Source organism: Mauremys reevesii, linkage group 4 (genome assembly GCF_016161935.1).
Source record: "Mauremys reevesii isolate NIE-2019 linkage group 4, ASM1616193v1, whole genome shotgun sequence".
Classification (NCBI taxonomy): Eukaryota; Metazoa; Chordata; order Testudines; family Geoemydidae; genus Mauremys; species Mauremys reevesii.
In genome coordinates, this window is record NC_052626.1 from 103,536,726 (window position 1) to 103,557,236 (window position 20,511).

Genomic DNA, 20,511 nt, shown 5'->3' on the forward strand with positions numbered 1-20,511 from the left:
TCTATTCTCACTGACAATGTGGCATGCATGTTTTACACCAATTGCCAAGAAGGAGCCAGGTCTCACTCACTATGCGTAGAAGCCATGAATTTATGGAACCTGTGCATCCGCAACAATATAAACATCACAGCATCATACCTACCAGGGTGCCAAAACACTACACCCAACAACCTCAGCAGGCACTTCTCACAGAAGCACGAGTGGGAAATCCACGACAGGGTTCTCGACACAATATTCCAAAAATTGAGTCACTCAGTAATAGACCTTTTCACCTCAGCGACAAATCACAAATGTCCACTCTTTTGCTCCAGGGCAGACCTGGCACTGGGGTCGTTGGGGGATGCCTTCCTCATCCCATGAAATGTGTCACTCATGTACACCTTCCCACTGATCCCACAGGTCATCCGCAAGATACGACTCGACAGAGCATACATCATTCTCATTGTCCCCACATGGCCCAGACAGACTTGATTTCAGTACCTCTCACGTCTAGCAGTCTGTGCCCCACAACCGCTGCCTTTCCAGATGGACCTCCTGTCCCAGAACAAGGGCCTGATGCTCCATCCAGACCCAGCGAAACTCCATCTCAAAGTGTGGCTCCTCTCTGGTTCCAACATGGGGAATTGAACTGTTCAGAGAAAGTGTAACATGTATTACTAAATACCCTCACCACTAGATTCTCCCTTTGGTGTCAGCAAAAACAGCTGGATGTGACCAAGGCACCTCTATCTGTGATCCTAGACTACCTACTAGAACTGAAGGAAATGGGGTTAGCCATAAGCTCTATGAAAATACACCTCATTGCCTTTACGGCCTCTATGAACAGATAGAAGGGACTTCAATATTTGCTCACCTGATTACACGGTGCTGTCTAGCATGTATACAGAACATGTACCCAGAAGTACACCAACCTGCATCACCATGGGATCTCAATCATGTGCTCAAATGTCTCACAAGACCACCCTTTGAGCCTCTAGCAACCTGCTCGCTCCTTCATATGTCAATGAAGGTCCCATTCCTAGTCTGCCAGACGTGTCAGTGAAATAGGAGCATTGATGGCTGAACCACCATACATTGTATTTACCAAAGACAAAATCATGTTACGTCCTCACCCAAAATTCTTGCCCAAAGTGGCTACACATTTTCATATTAACTAAACCATACACTTACCTGCCTTCTATCACAAGCCACATAATGACTCTCAAGAAGCAACGTTGCACATGCTGGATATAAGATGAGCTGTAGCCTTCTATTTGGACAGAACTAAACCATTCGCAAGTCACCAAGGCTATTTGTCTCTACAGCAGAGCGCTCCAAGGGCCAGAGACTCCAAATGGGGCTTTACCTGTATTCAAACTTGCTACCGCCTGCATCACAAAGAACCCCCCACGGGCATCAGATCCCACTCAACGCAAGCCATGACAACATCGATTACATTCTTGAACAATGTCCCCTTTAATAGATATTTGTAGAGCTGCAGCCTGGACATCAGAACACCTTTTTGCAAAGCATTACGCTATCACCCTAGGCCTTGTCTCAGTGCTCTCATCACACACTTATGCATAACTCCGACCCCCTACCACCCATGGTGGGGTACTGCTCTACAAGCACCTAGAGTGGATCACCCACAGGGACACCACTCGATGAAGAAGAAGTTACTCACCTTATGCAGTAACGATGGTTCTTCGAGATGTGTGTCCCTGTGGGTGCTCCACTACCCACCCTCCTCCCCTCTACTTTTGAGTTCACACAGCCAAGCTCTGCAGTAGAGAAGGAACGGAGGGGATGGTCGGGGGAGCGTGTGCTACAGGAGGTGCCAATGGCTGCATGTGACAACTCCTGTGCGCACCCTTCCCCCGGCAGAGTACTGCTATGAGATCTCCAATCTCCGGCGCAGAGATGCAGTGACACATAGAGTGAAGCACCCACAGGGACACAGATCTTGAAGAACCATCATTACTGCACAAGGTGAGTAACTTCTTCTTCCATCTGCTTCCATTGCCTCAGGGAGGCCCATATTCTGTCTAAGTGTAAATTCTGCAGAGGCTTCAAGAGCAGATCTAGAAAGCAGAGGGAAGACAGAATCAAATTATTTCTCTCATTTCTTGAGACCTGCTGCTGATTCAGAGCCTGACACGTGTGCCCTCCCACACCATACATCAGCCTTTCATTCCAAAATAAGAGAAGGCACAAATCCCTTGTTAGAGAGTTGAAGAGGAAAGGAAGATGCCCCAAAGACACCATATATATATATATTAACTATGGCCCTGAGATGTATGCTGATTGGGCTGCAAGCAGCCTGCAGGCTGTGGGTTGAGAACCACTGCCTCAAACCATAGCGTGGGTCTGCCTGCACTGCTAGGCCACATGGCAGCCTCCACCTTCATTACACCCCACACCAGTCTGCATTCAAGGTTCCCCCAACCCTGGCTGAGGATGGTCTGGACACCCAGCAAACACAGCTTGACCAAGAGGGTATCTATTCTGCAGAAGGCTCTTGGCTCCACCAATTGGTGGAAGGAGCCTCACAAGGTCTGTGAGGGAACCCCATTCATGCACCCCCCCCTTAAGAGGAGCATTACCACAGATGCTGCATTGCTAAACTGGGGAGTTCAGTTCCAGGGCCTTACAGCTGAAGGCAGGTGCACTCCCTGATAGTCCACAGGAAGAATTATTTATATGGAATTATCCACATAATATAAATGTAAATATGTAAAATGAATTTTTTTTTGTACTCAATGATATTGATATGTTGTAATATATTTTTATTCTAGCAAGAATAGAGAAAAAGTTAGCAAGTCTTTTTTCATCATTTACTTTGTAGCAATTTTTATGTTAATTCATGTTTTTGAGGATTTTTTGTTTTTATCTAGGCTAGTTATCAGAAGCAATACCACACTGGAATGCTTAACCAAGATGCTGCCCAAACATTAATAGGCGCAGCAGAAAGCTGTGTTGATATTAGAGGGAAGTAAGTGCTTCATTTACTTTATTGTTTATAATTGAAATTAGTTGGATATCAGACAGTATGTGCCAGATGTTCAAATATGGGTGTAACACAGGAAATGTACATCCATTGCATTCACTAATCCCTAGACTTGTGCTTACAAGTGAGCAGCCTGTAGATGCAGGTACTTGATGTGCAAGCAGTCACATAACTTAATGGGCTGGTATAGAATTTTATAGGCATATTCATTGTTTTGAAAACGTGCTCCTACTGTACATGTTCTACATATGAATAGTCTAAAAGGGGAAGTTTTGTTTTAAAAAACAGTGAATAACCTAATCAAAATAGTTTAGTAATTTTTAAAACAATTTTTGGTGCAAATTAGTCATCGTGAAAGTAGCCAGACATTATAGCCTTGTAACTGATGTACTCTATTATTTACATAACAAATACAGCATTGGCAACAGCATTGTAAGCTGACTTAAACCATCCTTGACCCCCTTTTAGAAGCACCACCTTTAGAAGTGAGACAGAAATTTCATCTCCATGCCACTTTTATCTGTCCATCATAGTATTATGTACTAGCATCTGTCACCAAAGTACCTGAATGCCTCTAATTAGATCTCCTCTGGAAGTTCATTTAACAGCCAGATTCCTGCAGTTGAAAATGCTTTATCTCTGACCTTTATGCACTTAGCTCTGTTTTTTCTTACACTCCTCTGGAACAATGCAGATAACTGTCTTGGCAGTTCTTAGAAAGACATGCAGTCTCTCTCTAGACAGGGAAGATGGTACAGTAGTTAGGGCACTAACCTGGGACTAAGGACAAATGGATTCAATTTCCAGTTCTGCCACAGGCTTCCTGTGTAGGATTGCCAGGTGTCCAGTTTTCAACTGGAACGTCTAGTCAAAAAGGGAAACTGGCAGCTGATCGAAAGCTAAAGGTCCAGTTACCTGCAGTAGCTGGCCTCTGCCACCAGGGAGGAGGAGCAGAAAGAGCAGCAGCTGCTGCTGGAGCCTGGAGGCGAGGATCTGCTTAGCAGATGCTGCTCTTTCCACCCCCCAGCCTGATGGTGAGAACTGGCTGGCTCTTGGACCAGGCGCCAAAGTGGGTACCTGCACCATCGCGGGGGGGCCCTGTCTGCCCCCTTTGCCCCACTATGTCCCAATTTCCCCAGCCCCTTGCTCTGGGGATGGACCCGAATTTCTCCTTGGCCTCGCTCCACAAACCAACCTCCCTCCTGCCCCGCTGTGCCCCAATTTCCCTACCTCGGCCCCTCACTATGGGGACTGACCCGTCATGCTCTGCTGTGCTGCAATTGGACAGGCTCCGCATCATCTCCTCCCAGTCCGGCTCTGCAGGCGGCGAGTGAGTCTTGGGAGATGGGAGAGTGAGTGATGGGGCAGGGATGGAGAGTGAGTGATGGTGGGGGGACAGGTTGGACGGGTGGTGGGGCCTCAGAGAAAGAGGCAGGGCAGGAGCGGGATTCGGGAAGAGGCATAGTTGTTCAGTTTTCAGGGATTAGAAAGTTGGCAACCCTATTCCTGTTTGATTTTGGGCAAATCACTTAGGCCTGGTCTACACTCGGGCATGGATCAATATAAGTTACACAACTTCAGCTACGTGAATAACGTAGCTGAAGTCGATGTACTTAGATCGACTTACCGGGGTGTCTTCACCACAGTGACTCGACTGCTGCCGCTCCCCCGCCGACTCTGCCTGCGCCTCTCGCCAAGCTGGAGTACAGGAGTTGATGGAAGAGCGCTCAGGGATCAATCGGTGCCCGCTGATCCAGCCAGTAGTGAAGAGATAACCTTAGTTTCTCTCTGTCTCAATTCTTAATCTGTAAAATGGGGATAATGTTTCTTTCTTGCCTCACATGGTTATAGTGAGGATAAATTTATTAGAAATTTTGAGGTCCACAGTTCCTATAATATTGTAGGCTATATAAGTACCCAAGATAAATAATGTAACTGGGAACTGATTCATTAATGGGTCTGAAGATTGAGATCGGACGTAGAGGTAGTCTTTGAAGGGTCCAAATTACAGGGGGGGAATGTTCAAAGCAGTCCAACCTGTGGAGGAGGCATCAGCTATGTTTTGCAGAAGTGGCGGGAGACTTTGCATTTTTTTCATATGTAGATTCAGATACAGTGAATTACAATAATCTAGTCTGGAGTGAATGGTAGTGAATTACAAATGCTGTTGCTTATAAATAAGGCTACGTTGTAGTCATGGATTTTTAGTAAAAGACAAAAATTCATGGCCTGAGACCTGTTCATGACTTGTACTATATATCCCTGACTAAATCTTGTGGGGCGCACAGCCTGGGCCCTCCACTAGTGCTGGCGGAGTTAAGGAGGCTTGCAGGCTCCCTACCTGGCTCCTCACGGCTCCCTGGATGCAGGAACATGTCCCTCCCTCAGCTCCTAGCTCTGCGCACTGCGTCCACATCTCCCATGGGCCAGGAACTGCAGCCAATGACAGCTGCGAGGGTGTTGCCTGTGAACAGAAGCAGTGTGTGGAGCTAGGAGCTGAGGGAGGGAGGGACATGTCGCTGCTTCTAGGGAGCCCCCCTCCCCAAGATAAGCACTGCCCTGAGTCCCCTCCCACACCGAAATTCCTTCTGCTGGGGGTGGGGCAGTGTCCCAAGACTGCCCCAGCAGCGGCTGGGGTTGCATGGATATCCTGGAAAGTCACAGAATCCATGACAAACTTGCAGCTTTACTTATGACTGATATTACAGTAGTGCCTAGATGCCACATTGTGCTAGATGCTGTGCAAATGCAGTAAAAAACAGTCCTTATACTGAACAACTTACATTGTAAGTAAACAAAGTGCCTAAGTGCCACAGAAAATCAGCGGGGCGTTCATCTGAAGTGGGGTTTTTACCCACGAAAGCTTATGCCCAAATAAATCTGTTAGTCTTTAAGGTGTCACCGGACTCCCCATTGTTTTTTGGGGGCATTCTTGACAATTTTACTCTAAATGACTTTCCCAAGGTAAGACAGAAAGTTTGTGAATGGCCTGGACACTGAACTCAGATTTCCTGAGTCCTTGTCCAGATGCCTTAACCACAAGACCATCCTTCCACACAGTAGTAGTCAGAGAAAAGTTCTTGGATACTGAGGTCTGTGGATATCATACTAAGGTACTTATTAAAAAAGGCGTGTTTTATATTTTGCCCTTGAATGTACATACGACATTTCCATTTACTTCAGTAGGAAGCACATGCAAATATAAGTGCAAAATTTGGTCTCTATATAATTTCATAGATTTTAATAGACATAAAATTGATAACAATACTTTGGTCTTAATACTATATTTATGGAAACTCTATTCGGTTGATCTTGTGGACCAGATCATCAGCTGGGGTCAACTGGTGTAGCTTCACTGACTTTGATGGAGCTACATCAGTTTACATCATTTGAGGATCTAGTCTGTGTATATATTATAGCTTTATTTTCTAGTAGTATACATTTGTGTAATGACATCTTTCTTTCTTAGATTTATGAACATTCATGAGGTAAAGACATATTGGGAAAGCAAAGGACTACTAGTTTCCTTTAAGAAATTGTTATCTGATTGGGTTTACAATGTGAAAGATGAAAAATCTAAGCCAGCATGGTAAGTACAGTATAATGTACATCTAAATCTTTATTTAGGTTATTGCATCAACTTAATTGGGCTATCAGCATACAGCTATTACTTACACCCATTGTTAAGGTTATTTTTCCATATTAATTGCTCTATCTTTTCTTCTGTAAGAGGCATTTTTACCATGCATAGATTCTAAAGTCAGAAGAGACCATTGTGGACATTGCAGTCTGATCTCCTATATTACACAGGCCATAGAACTTCTCCAAAATAACTCCTTTTGAATTAGAGCATATCTTTTTTTTAAAAATCCAATCTTGATTCTAAGATTTTCAGTGATGGAGACTCTACCATGACCCTTGGTAAATTTTTCCAATTGTTAGCTAGCCTCACTGTTAAAAATGTATACTTTATTTCCAGTTTGAATTTGTCTAGCACCGACTTCCTGCCATTGGATCTTGTTACACCTTTGTCTGCCAGACTGAAAAGTCTATTATAAATTTTTTTTCCCTGTCTATGTATTTATAGACTGTGATCAATCATGGGGTCCTTCAGCACTCATCACTATGGTTATTAAAGATGAAGGAATGTATTTCTGGCTACTATTGGTATCTTGATTACACAAGGAACTCACAGTTGCCAACTTTCATGTAGTAAATACGCATCCCAACTTTTACAATAAGCCAAAAATCAAGCTAATCCCAGTTCAAAAAAAGGCCAAAACAAGCCAATCCCTAAGAACCCCAACACTCTATGTGACTAGAATCTCCCTGGCATGCAGTCTGGGACTGTGGTGGGCCCACCATGCACCCCTGACTCTCTCCCTCCTCTTGCCCCTGCTTGCCACCACCCCCTTGCCCCCAGTGGTGGATTAACAAATTTGGCACCCCTAGGCCGTCAAAAAATTGCCGCCCCCCCAGCTCACCTCTGCTCCCCCACGGTAAACCTGGGAGGGATGGGGGAGAAGGGGAGTTGTGGCACGCTCGGGGGATGGCAGCGGTGGAATGGAGGTGAGCTGTGGCAGGGAGTGGTTCCCTGCTTCCCCCCCCAAGAGTTACTCTCTGCGCCTGCCAGCCCCAGCTCACCTTTGTTCCGCCTCCTCTGATCATGCCGCTACTCACTTCTCCCTTCCTCCCTCTCTCCCAGCGCTTTCGCATGGCAAGCCTGGGAGGGAGGGGGGAGAAGGAGAGTTGCGGCATGCTTGGGGGATGGCAGCGGTGGAGCGGAGGTGAGCTGGGGCAGGGAGCGGTTCCCGGCCCCCCTGGGTTACTTCCCACGCCCGCAGGCCCCAGCTCACCTCTGCTCTGCCTCCTCCAAGCGTGCCGCTACTCGCTTCTCCCTCCCTCCCAGCGCTTTCGCGCGGCAAGCCTGGGAGGGAGGTGGAAGGAGGGAAGCACGGCGCACCTGGGGGAGGAAGTGGGCCGGGGATTTGGGGAAGGGGCGGAGTTGGGGAAGAGTCGCGAGCAAATTTGCTGCCCCTGCAAATTTGCCGCCCTAGGCCTAGGCCTTGTTGGCCTAGGCGATAATATGCCACAGCTTGCCCCTGCTTGCCAGGTGCCGATCGAAAAAAGAAGCAACAAACTGCAACAAGCTACAAGTCCAACAAGCTACGAGTCAAACAAGCAACAAGCTACAAGCCAAAAACTAGCCAACAAGCAACTCACAAGCCAGTTAAGCCAAAAACAAGCCCAAATTTCTGCTTTTTTCCCCACCACAGGTTTGGCATGTCTGAAGAAACTGTATTTTCTTCTTTGAGTGATTGTGCACGTGCATTCCACTGTGTGTGTGTGTGTGCCCTATGTACAGTTGTTAGAATTTTTTTCCCTCAGCAGTACTCATATGGCGTGTGCTTTTTGGTATAAAAGGTAGGGCTGCCCTCAACCCCTTCAGTTCCTTCTTGCACCAACAACGGTTGCTGGGAACTGTCTTGCCTTGGCATGTTCTCTTGGCGTGTTTTTTAGTTGTAAATAGTTCCCCATTGGTATCATTTTAATGTTAGTCAGGTAGCAGGATAAGTTTTAGTTTAGTTAAAAGTGATTTTTTTCATACCTGGCTTGTGGTTCCATTTTTCAGTACCAAGGAATGCCTCAGTCACCAGGCTTCAAGCCCTGTTTTTCATGTTCCAAACTGATGCCCATGACTGACCCACACTCTGTTTAAAGTGTCTGGATGAGTCTCACATTAGGGATCAGTGTCAAATTTTTAAGGACTTTAAGCCAAGGACCAAGAAAGAAAGATAGGCGAGGCTGAAGTTTCTGTTGATGGTGGCTGCTCTGAGACTATCTTCAAAGACTTCCCATTTGGAGAATGTGCCGAGTACTTCAGTTTCTGTGAGAAACGGTCCTCTGATATTGGCCAAGTCCTGGCACTGTTCGCCCTTCCTGGTGCAGAGGAAGAAACATAGCTTCCAAGAATGTGACCAGGAAAGGAAGATTGCTGGTTTCTAAGTTTCCCCAAGCAAGGGGACAAAGGGTCAAGTAGAGTGCAGTCAAAATTGATGCACTCCTCATCTCAGTCATCAGCTAATGCTGTATTGTGGATTCTGGCACTGGGGCAGGCACCATTGAGTCCAGGGCCTGGTAAGGTACCTTCAGCTTCTTCAGCACTTGCCTTCTTCTCTTACTCGTTGCTCAGAGACTCTTATGCTTCTGTCCACGCTGAAGGCTTTTTTGGCGTTGAGAGACTTGAGTTTGTCAGTGCTGGCTTACCTAGCAGTGCAGGAAGTTGCTCCTCCAATATTACCAGACCACACTGTGTCAGTCTCCTCAGCGCAGCATCAAGTATTGCATCAGTCTCCTGCATTTCAGAGCTCTCATCTGACAGTACCGTCAAGAGGAAAGCCGATTACAATGACCTCTCGTTTCTTCATATCAGCACCAGTCCCTGAGTCATTTTTTGAGTCAGAGGTTGACTGGGCCCAGTACCAAGCACAAGGAAGTGGATCGTGGGGATCCAGCCATCTGATTATCAGAGGAGGTTCAGCCCTTAACCTGCATTGGCCTCATCCTCCTCTTCCCTAGATGAAATAGTTCCCTTGGGAATCACGACACCCCTACCTAATGACTGAAGAGCTCACCAGGAGCTTTAAAAAGAGTCACCTCGGCCTTGGCTATCCAGTTGGAGAAGGTTAGAGAACTGTCCGATCATCTTTTTGGCATTCTGGTGACAACTGACCCATTTCATGTGGTCCTACCAATCAATGAGGTGATTTTAGAGCCCATCAAAACCTTGTCACAAACTCCCTTGCCATTTCCATCCACATCTAAGAAGGCTGATCACATATACTATATTCTCTCCGAAGACTTGGAACATTTGTGTTCCCACTCCACTCTGGAGTTACTGGTTGTCTTGGCTGCCAACAACAAAGAATCCTAGGGGCAACAAGTGGCTACCCCTAAGTCAAAGCATGCCAAAAACTTGACCTGTTTGGCAGAAAAATTGATTAAGGTAGTATGATTATAACATCTGGGACTCTACATTGAAATTTCAGGACAAGCTCCCTGGGGACACTAAGCAAGAGTTTCTTTCACTGGTGGAGGAAGGGAAATTGGTGTCTAGAACTTTGCTCCAGGCCAGTTTAGATGCTGCTGACTCAGCTGCTAGGATCATAGCCTCTGCCATCACTATGTGCGGGTGCTCTTCGCTGCAATCTTTGGGGCTGCCCCAAGAAGTTCACAGGACTATTCAAGGCTTGCCATTTGAAGGGTCTTCCCTCTTTTTGGTGCTGATGGATGATACATTTCATGGCTTAAAGGACTTCTGGGTGACTCTAAAGTCATTATGCATATATTCACTGCCTCAGACTAGGAAACACTTTCGTCCTCAACAGTCTCACCGATACCCAACTCTTGTGCCTTGCCAGGACCTAACAAGGAAAAAGTGTCAGAGTTTTAGGTGCAGGCCAACCTCTTCTTCTACTACAGCAGCTCCTTGTTCATCTAGGCATCCTGGGGACACTAAACAAACATTTTGATGAGTCGGTCAAGGACTCCATACCAGTCTCTCTAATCCAAGTCTCTCCATACCCTCTGTTTGCAAACTGTGTATCCCACTTCCTAAGTGTTTGGTCACTAATTACTTCAGAGTAATGGGTCTTAAGCACTGTGGAAGTGGAATACATCCTTCAATTTGTTTCTACCCCTTCTTCCCTCCCTCCCTCCCTGTCCCTCTTCAAGAACCACTCTCATGATGAAGTCCCTCATCTGGGTGCGAGCCGTAGAAGAGTTTCCACAGTGTCACAGAGGGATGGGGTTTTATTCCCACTATTTCCTAATTCTGAAAGCAAAGGGAGGTCTCAGACCAATTTTAGATCTGGATCAACTCAACAGATATCTGAAAAAGATGAAATGTGACATGGTCACACTGGCTTCCAGTATTCCCTTCCTGGATCCTGGAGACTGGCATGCCACTTTCATCTTAAAGGACACATACTTCCATGTGGCAATTTATCAGTACCACAGGAAGTATGTCAGGCTTTTGGTAAGCCAATCTCATTACCAGTTCACTGTGCTGCCTTTTGGCATGTCTGCAACTCCTTGAATTTTTAAAAAATGTATAGCAGTGGTGGCTGCAATTCTGAGGAAGTTAGGTGTGTAAATTATAGCAGTGGTGGCTGCATTTCTGAGGAAGTTAGGTGTGCAAATCTATTCCTACCTGGACAACTGGCTTGAGAGAGACCAGTCCAGGATTCAGGTACTGTCCAGTGTAGCTCTTACCCAGGCAATCTTCAATGTGCTGGTGCTATTAATTAAAAGAGAGAAGTGTATCCTCTCCCCAGTTCAGAGAATAGAGTTTATTGGGACAGGTCTGAATACTACTCAAGCCAGAGCTTTCTTCCAAGTCAAGATTTCAGACAAATCCAGTCCATCATTCTGGATCTCAAGGCTCACCCAGTCAGAACAGCATGGAATTGTACGAGGCTTCTGTGGCATATGGCCTTTTGCACATATGTAGTCCAGCATTCCAGATTATGCCTCAGGAAACTAAAAGGTTGGCTGGGCTCTATATTCTTACCAAACTGTCAGCCTCTGAATGGTGGTGATGGAGCCCTTTCATATTTTAGGCTCTCTAGATTGGTGAACAAACTCTGCCAATATATGCATAGGTATTCCCTTTGTCCATCCTTAGTCTTCATTGACATTAGTGATGGATGCATCTGCTTGGGGTTGGGCGGCTCATCTGCTTCTCTGCAGATGCAGGGGTTATGGTCGACAATGGGTTTGATTCTACACATAAAAGTGAGAGAGTTTAGAGCTATCCAACTGGCATGTCAGGCTTTCCTCCCCCATTTCAAAGGGGGGGAATGCTGCTCGTTCTCACAGACGATAAAGTGGCAATATTGTATCTCAGCAGCAGGGAGGGGCCCTCTCTTCCCTGCACGGCCATGAGACAGTCCAACTCTTGGATTTTTGCATTGCCAATTTGATCAATCTCAAAGCCTCTTGCCTTCCAGGGAATGCAGAATGAGCTTGCAGATCATCTACACCAATCATTTGAGTCACCACGAGTGGTGTCTCCATCCAGGTATAGCCAGGTTTATTTTTCAACTGTGGGAGACTCCCCAGGTGAACCTGCTTGTAATGAGAACCAGCAGGAACTACCAGCAGTTTTGTTCCCTTCAGGGTCACAGTCCAGGTTCCCTCACAAACACTCGCTGTTGACCTGGGTGGACAAGCTCCTGTACACTTTCCCAGTGATCCCACTCCTTCACAGAGTGCTACTGAAAATCAGACTAAATCATGCTGAAGTAATACTTGTAGCCCCAGCTTGGCCTCAGCAGCACTGGTTCTTCACTTTCCTGTCCGGCTCACTTCCATTGCATCCAGAACATAAGACTGGCCATACTGGGTCAGATCAATAGTTCATCTAACCCGGTATCTTGTCTTCCGACAGTGGCCAGTACCAGATGCTTCAGAGGAAATGAACATTGCAGGGTAATTATTGAGTGATCCATCTCCTGTCGTCCATTCCCAGCTTCTGGCATTCAGAGGTTTAGGGACACCCAGAGCATAGGGGTTTCATCCCTGACCATCTTGGCTAGTAGCCATTGATGGACCTCTCCTCCATTAATTTTCCTGGCCTAATTTCTCAAGACCATGGCTGCCTACTCCATCCCATTTTTCAGGTGTTCCATTTAAAAACATGGATGCTCCATTGCTAGACCCTCAGGAAGGGTCTGGTTCAAAAGTGTTTCAGAATGTGCTGTTATACAGTAGGAGGCCATCAACTAACTACTTACCTGGCTGTGTGGAAGTGATTCTCTGTCTGGTCCCAAAAATCTGGAGTTTCCCCAATCCATTCTTCAATCTGGCATATCTAGGACTATCTGTTATACCCAAAACAACATGGGTTGATGGTTAGTTTTATCAAACTCCACCTAGGAGGTATCTCAGCTTTCCACCCTCAGGTTGATAATGGCTCTGTATTTTCTAAGACAATGTCAATAAGATTTTTGAAAGTCGTGGAATAGTTGTATCCTCAGGTATAAGATCTGTTCCCCCCGTGGGACTTGATCTTGGTATTGTCAAAACTGATATTGTCTCCCTTTGAGCCTTTAGCTACCTGCTGCTTGTTACATCTTTCAGTGAAGGTAGCATGTTCGGTGGCCATTACTTCTTCCAGGATAGGTGAGCTACATGTACTTATGTCTGGCCCTCCTTATAAAATTTTCTTTAAAGACAAGATTTACGTGTGCCCTCATCCAAAGTTCATTTTGAAAGTGGTGACTAACTTCCATATCAACTAGGCGATTTACCTACTTTCATTCTTCCTGAAACCTCACTCGAATAAAGATGAGTGGCTGCATACTCTGGATGTCAGAAGAGAGTTGGCATTCTACCTCGACAGGTCCAAGCAATTCCACTTGTCTTCGTAGCTGTCACAGATAGGCTGAAGGGGATCCCAGTCTCTTCTCAAAAGATTTTGCTGTGGATAGCCTCCTGTATTTGCTTGTGCTATGACATGGCTAATGTTACCCTGCCAAGCAGAATGACAACACATTTGACAAGAATGCAAGCATCCTCTGCAGCCTTTCTGGCTCAAATGCTTATCCTGGACATCTGTAGAAACTGTTCCTCTCTCTTAGGGCATTAAGTGACATTTCTGAACATATGTTACTGGCACCCAGATGTGCCAGTCTTATATATACATTTAATAATCAGGGCTCTGTGTCTTACATGAGGCTATAGAATTTGCTGTGCAATTCACCTTATACCCACACCTTTCTAGTGGATTGTGTTCTAGAATATATGTTTTCATATATAAAAAGATTGTTTCAAGCCCTTAAAGTTATGGAGGTAATCTTGAAAATATGCGCCATATGTAACAGATGCACTATTTTTTCCTGAACCTGCAGACAGTCTGAAAAATAACGTTGAGAGGTGTAAACTGCCACATTCATATGAACTCTGAAACCTAATGATTACAATGTTAATATTGTTAGCTATTTTTACAGTTATGTTGTCGACACAAATAAATCTGCGTCAGAAAATGTACTAAGGCTGTCAAGCGATTTAAAATATTAATCGTAATTAATCACACAATTAAAAATATTAATCGCAATTAATCGCATTGTTAAACAATAATAGAATACCATTTATATAAATATTTCTGGATGTTTTCTACATTTTCAAATATATTCATTTCAATTATAACACAGAATACAAAGTGTACAGTGCTCACTTTATTTTTGATGACAAATATTTGCACTGTAAAAAACAAGAGAAATAATATTTTTCAATTCACCTAATAAAAGTACTGTAGTGCAATCTCTTTATCATGAAAGTTGAACTTACAAATATAGAATTATGTACAGAAAATAACTGCATTCAAAAATAAAACAATGGAAAACTTTAGATCCTGCAAGTCCACTCAGTCCTACTTCTTGTTCAGCCAATTGCTCAGACAAACAAGTTTGTTTATATTTACAGGCGATAATGCTGCCCGCTTCTTATTTACAATGTCACTTGACAGTGAGAATAGGTGTTCGCCTGGCACTGTTGTAGCCAGTGTCACAAGATATTTACATGCCAGATGCACTAAAGATTCATATGTCCCTTCATTCTTCAGTCACCATTCCAGGGGACATGCGTCTATGCTGATGATAGTTCTGCTCAATAACGATTCAAAGCAGTACAATCCGATGCATGTTCAACTTTCTGCTGGTGGCATCTGACTCAGATGATGAAAATTATTTTCTTTTTTGGTGGTTCGGGTTCTGTAGTTTCTGTATTGGAGTGTTGTTCCTTTAAGATTTCTGAAAGCATGCTTCATACTTCATCCTTCTCAGATTTTGGAAGGCACTTCAGATTCTTAAACCTTGGGGTCGAATGCTGTAGCTATCTTTAGAAATCTCACATTGGTACCTTCTTTGTGTTTTGTCAAATCTGCAGTGAAAGTATTCTTAAATAGAACAACATGTGCTGGGTCATCACCCGAGACTGCTATAACATGAAATATATGGCAGCATGTGGGTAAAACCAAGCAGGAGATATACAATTCTCTCCCAAGGACTTGAGTCACAAATTTAGTTAACACCAGGGCCAGTGCAACCACTAGGTGAACTAGGCGGCCGCCTAGGGCGCCTAGTGGTTGAGGGTGCCTAAAAGCCTGCTCAGGCGAGGAGGTGGAGTAGAGGTGAGCTAGGGTGGGGGGCCGTGGGGAGGGCTGCCCGCAGTAATGGGGGAGCGCACAGGGGAACGGCTCCCTGCCCCAGATCACCTCCACTCTGCCTCCTCTGCTGAGCACACAGCCCCAGCTCTAATTCTCCTCCAATTGGTGCCACAAGCCTGGGAGGGGAGCTGGTGTGCTCAGTGGAGGAGAGCTGGGGCGGGCTCCCCGGGCGGTGTTAGCTGCTGCGGAGGGGACGGGGTCAGCTGTCGCAGAGTCGGGGGAGGGCTCCCCAGGCGGGTTAGCTACTGCAGAGTGGGAGGGGGCTCCCCAGGTGAGGTTAGCTGCTGCAGAGTGCAGGGGGCTCCCCAGGCAGGGTTAGCTTCGGGGGGGTAGCTACTGCAAGGGGGGCTTCCTGGGTTGGGGGGTGGCAGGTTGGGTTAGCTGCCACGGCGGGCAGGGTTAGCTGCTGCGGGGGGGGGGCTCCTCTAGTGGGAAGGGTGGGTAGGCGTGGTTAGCTGCCGTGAGGCGGGCAGCGTGTGGGGTTAGCTGGGTTGGGGGGTGGCGCAAGGTGGAAGTTTCGCCTAGGGTGCAAAACTTCCTTGCACCGGCCCTGGTTAACACACATTTTTAACAAGCGTCATCAGCATAGAAGCATGTCCTCTTGAATGATGGCTGAAGCATGAAGGGGCATATGAATGTTTAGCATATCTGGCAATAAATACCCTGCAATGCAGGCTACAAACATGCAATGCAAATCGTAGAACTGGAAGGGACCTCGAGAGGTCATCTAGTCCAGTCCCCTGCACTCATGGCAGGACTAAGTATTATCTAGATCATTCCTGACAGGTGTTTGTCTAACCTGCTCTTAAAAATCTCCAATTATGCAGATTCTTCTTTGAGTGATTGCTCATATGCATTCCAGTTAGGTGTGTGCGCGCTGTGTGCACGCTCGTCGGAAGATTTTTACCCTAGCAACACTCAGTGGGTCAGCTGGGCGCCCCCTGGAGTGGCACCGCTATAGCACCAGAGATATACCCCTGCCGACCCATCCGCTCCTCAGTTCCTTCTTACCGCCCGTGACGGTCGTTGGAACAGTGGAGTGCGGCATCGCTGTCCTCCACAACCCTAGCTTCTCGCTCTTGTTTCTACCTTGTTGTGTATATAGTTCAACTTTAGTATAGTTAGAGTTAGTTTACTAGTTTAGTTGTAGTTAGTATATAGTTCACTGGGGAACTGGGGGACTAGCCCCCTTTTTCCCTGACCCAGTGTGGGCTCATGCCCAAGGCACCGGGGTTTAAGCCGTGCTCGGCCTGCCAGAAGCCGATACCGGTTGGAGACCCTCACGAATCTTGCCTGAGGTGCTTAGGAGAGTCTCACCTTCCTGATAAGTGCCGCATTTGCAAGTCGTTCAAGCCCAGAACAAAAAAGGAGCGGGACTTTTGCTTAAAGCAGCTCCTAATGGAGTCGGCACTTAGCCCTACGGCACCGGCACCGACCACACAGCAGTCTGCATCGGTGAGGAGCGTGCCTTCGGCACCAGCTCACTCCGGCACCAATGCCCGGCACCGACAACAGCCGGCACCAGTTCCCTGGCACCGTTCCCTCTCCCCCTTGGGGAAACGCAAGGTGGCGTCGACTTCGTCCTCCAAAAAGGACCATACGTCCAGGCCCGTACGCCGAACTCCGGCACCACCAGCTCCGGCACCACCACTCCAAGCTCCTTCTAGCGCGGCACCGTCGACTCCGGCACCACAAGGGCCGTCAAATCCGGTACCACTCTGCTCCCCGGTTCACACCGCGGTGGAGCTGGCTCTCCCATCAACTCCTGAGACTTTTTCGACGGCAAGAGAGCTGATTGCGCTGACGGAACCAACACAGCCTCAACCCCCGGCACCGCCGGTGCGGGTTGTCAAGTCAGTTGGCAAGCCGGCCATAATGAGGCCTCCTTCCCCTGACCACCAGGAGAAACGTCACTCCAGATCTCGATCTCGGAGACGTTCCCGCTCACTCCGCTGTCAATCCCGGCACCGCTCGCAGTCCCGGTACCACTCTCCATCGCGGTACCGGTCGTATTCGCGGGGACGCTCACGATCCCGGTCGCCGGACAGACGTTATCGGCACTGGTCTGTCTCTCGGTACCACTCTCGGTACCGCTCGTCCCGCAGCCGTTCTCACCATAGAGACTCGAGATCCCGGTCGACCTCCCGGCACCGGCATGGTAGATGGTCCCGATCTCACTCCCGGCACCGACAAGACCGGTACCATTCACCGGTACCATCCCGGGACCGAACAGCTGGATTGGTGGCACCGTCACACGGCTTCTCGGCACCGCCATGGCCTTCGAGACAACCATCCGTCTCCTCCCACGCCGGCAGTGCTCCTTACCAGCAGACCGAGCAAGGCCAGGACCAAGGTCCTCCTCAATGGGCTTTCTGGACCCCGTGGGCGTACCACGAGGCGCAAGGTGCCCCATTCGTGGCTCAGCGCTCGGGGCCGTCCGACCATCGAGCTCCAGAAGCCACGATTAGCAGGCCTCCTCCCACGGACACGGAAGAGGCACCACTGGCATCCGAGGAACCTGAAGCTCCTCTCGCTGCAGACGCTCCTCCGCCGCTCACTGACCCACCACAGGACCCTCTGGTACCGGACCTCTCCTCCTCCTCCTCCACTGATGAGGCAGTTGCAGGAACATCCTCCTCGGGTGGTCCTCCTATTGACCTTCGGGCGCATCAGGACTTATTGAGGAGGGTAGCTCAAAATATGAACCTGCCGGTTGAGGAGGTAGCAGAAGTAGAGGACCCAGTGGTGGACATATTGACAGCGGATGCCCCCCACCAAGTGGCCCTGCCGTTTATACGTACCATTCAAAACAATGCAGATTACCATATGGCAGTCCCCGGCCTCCATCCCACCAACTGCTCGGGGAGTGGAAAGAAAATACATGGTCCCATCAAAGGGCTATGAGTATCTGTACACTCACCCTGCTCCCTGCTCGCTGGTAGTCCAATCCGTCAACAAGCGTGAACGACATGGCCAGCAGGCGCCGGCTCCTAAGGCGAAGGAGGCGAGGCGCATGGACCTTCTAGGCCGTAAGATCTACTCGGCTGGCGGCCTTCAAATTAGGATGGCCAACCAGCAGGCCCTTCTAAGCTGCTACAGCTTTAATACATGGGTGTCTGTAGGCAAGTTCACCAAGCTTCTGCCACAAGACTCCCGTCCTGAGTTCATGGCCCTTTTGGAAGAGGGTAAAAAAGTGGCCAGAACTGCCCTTCAGGCCTCTTTGGACTCAGTGGACTTGGCGGCCAGAACCCTGGCCTCTGGTATAACAATGAGGTGCATATCATGGCTCCAAACCTCGACTCTCCCACCTGAATTACAACAAACAATTCAGGATCTGCCCTTCGATGGTCAGGGTCTCTTTTAGGAGAAAACCGACCCAAGGCTGCAGAGTCTCAAGGACAACCACATTACGATGCGCTCGTTGGGCATGCACACCCCGGTGACCCAACGTAGGTCCTTCCGGCCCAAGCCGTACCGCCCCTACAATCAGCCCAGGCTGCGACCAGACACCAGGCATTGTGGCAGGGTGAATCGGCGAAGGCAGTCGAGCAACCAGGGGAACCAAACCCAACCGTCCCCGAAACCAGCTTCGGGGTCGAAGCAGAACTTTTGATGGGACGCCCGAGGACGGCCCACCAGTTTCCCTACCAGATCCTTCCCCATCTTTTTCCAACCATCTCTCCCATTTCCTCCCTGCTTGGTCCCAGATATCATCCAACAGCTGGGTCCTCCGCATGGTGGAAGCGGGATACCACCTCCAGTTTGTTTCTCCCCCTCCCTCTCACCCACCCTACCCGTCCCTCTTCAGGGACCCCTCTCACGAGCAATTCCTCTTGCAAGAGGTCGAGACTCTCTTGAGTTTGGGTGCCATAGAGGAGGTGCCAGAAGGCATGAGGGGCAGGGGGTTTTATTCCCGCTATTTCCTAATCCCCAAGGCAAAGGGAGGTCTACAACCAATCCTAGACCTGCGAGAGCTCAACAGATTTATGGTAAAGCTCAAGTTCCACATGATAACCCTCGGGACCATTATCCCTTCCCTGGATCCGGGAGACTGGTATGCCGCCCTCAACATGAAGGACGCGTACTTCCATATTGCCATTTACCTGCCTCATCAATGCTACCTTCGCTTTGCCGTCAACCACCAGCACTACCAATTCACGGTGCTCCCCTTCGGCCTCTCTATGGCACCGAGGGTCTTCACCAAGTGCATGGCTGTGGTTGCTGCAGCCCTCCGCCATTGTCGGATATACGTCTACCCGTACCTTGACGACTGGCTGGTTCGCGGGACTTCCCAACAGCAGGTGTCTCAGCACATGAGCGTGGTCACAGGCGTCTTCCGCAGGCTAGGCCTTATGGTCAACGCCGAAAAGTCGACATTGACTCCAACGCAGAGGATAGAGTTCATTGGGGCAGTTCTGGACTCCAATCTGGCCAGAGCCTGCCTCCCTCTGCCCCGGTTCCACGCCATGGCTTCGATCATTCGAAGCTTCCAGTCCTTCCCGACAACGTCGGTGCGCACCTGCCTCAGCCTACTAGGTCACATGGCCTCATGCACTTTCATGACCCCGTACGCGAAGCTCAGGCTTCGAAGTTTCCAAACGTAGCTCGCGTCCATATACCGCCCGCACAGGGACAATATAGACACGGTGGTCACGATTCCCAGCTCAGTCCTCGACTCCCTCAACTGGTGGTTAGACCCAGCGGTGGTATGCGTGGGAGTCCCATTCCACCCTCCCCAACCCTCCGTAGCGCTGACCACAGACGCCTCGTCCTTGGGGTGGGGTGCCCACCTCGGCAACTTACACACTCAGGGCCTCTGGTCACCCCATGAGCTGGCCTTACATATCAACGTCAGGGAGCTGAGGGCAGTCCGCCTGGCGTGCCAGACGTTCCGAATACATCTACAAGGCCACTGTGTATCCGTGTTCACGGACAACACGACGACAATGTTCTACATAAACAAGCAGGGCGGGGCGCATTCCTCCCTACTTTACCAAGAAGCCATCCAACTGTGGGATTTCTGCATAGCCCACTCTATCCATTTAGTAGCGTCCTTTCTCCCGGGAGTACAGAACACCCTGGCAGATCGCCTCAGCAGGTCATTCCTGTCTCACGAATGGTCGATCCGTCCCGATGTCATCCACACAGTTTTCCAGAGGTGGGGCTTTCCCCAAGTAGACCTTTCTGCCTCCAAAGAGAACAGGAAATGCCACAGGTGCTGCTCCTACCAGGAACGCTCCCCGGGCTCCCTTTCAGACACCTTTCTCCTCCCGTGGACGAGGCACCTGCTGTATGC

At 48.4% G+C, this 20,511-nt stretch overlaps 1 protein-coding gene across 11 annotated transcripts in view; it reads left to right on the forward strand.

The window, feature by feature from the left end:
- LOC120404838 (sodium/hydrogen exchanger 10-like) overlaps positions 1 to 20,511 on the forward strand; it is a 304,962-nt gene that overhangs the window by 155,562 nt on the left and 128,889 nt on the right. For all 11 annotated transcript variants that reach the window (XM_039537846.1, XM_039537852.1, XM_039537849.1 and 8 more), the window contains 2 exons: positions 2,874 to 2,971; positions 6,456 to 6,575. In XM_039537846.1, coding sequence (XP_039393780.1) covers positions 2,874 to 2,971; positions 6,456 to 6,575 — 218 coding nt within the window. The remainder of the gene's footprint in view (positions 1 to 2,873; positions 2,972 to 6,455; positions 6,576 to 20,511) is intronic.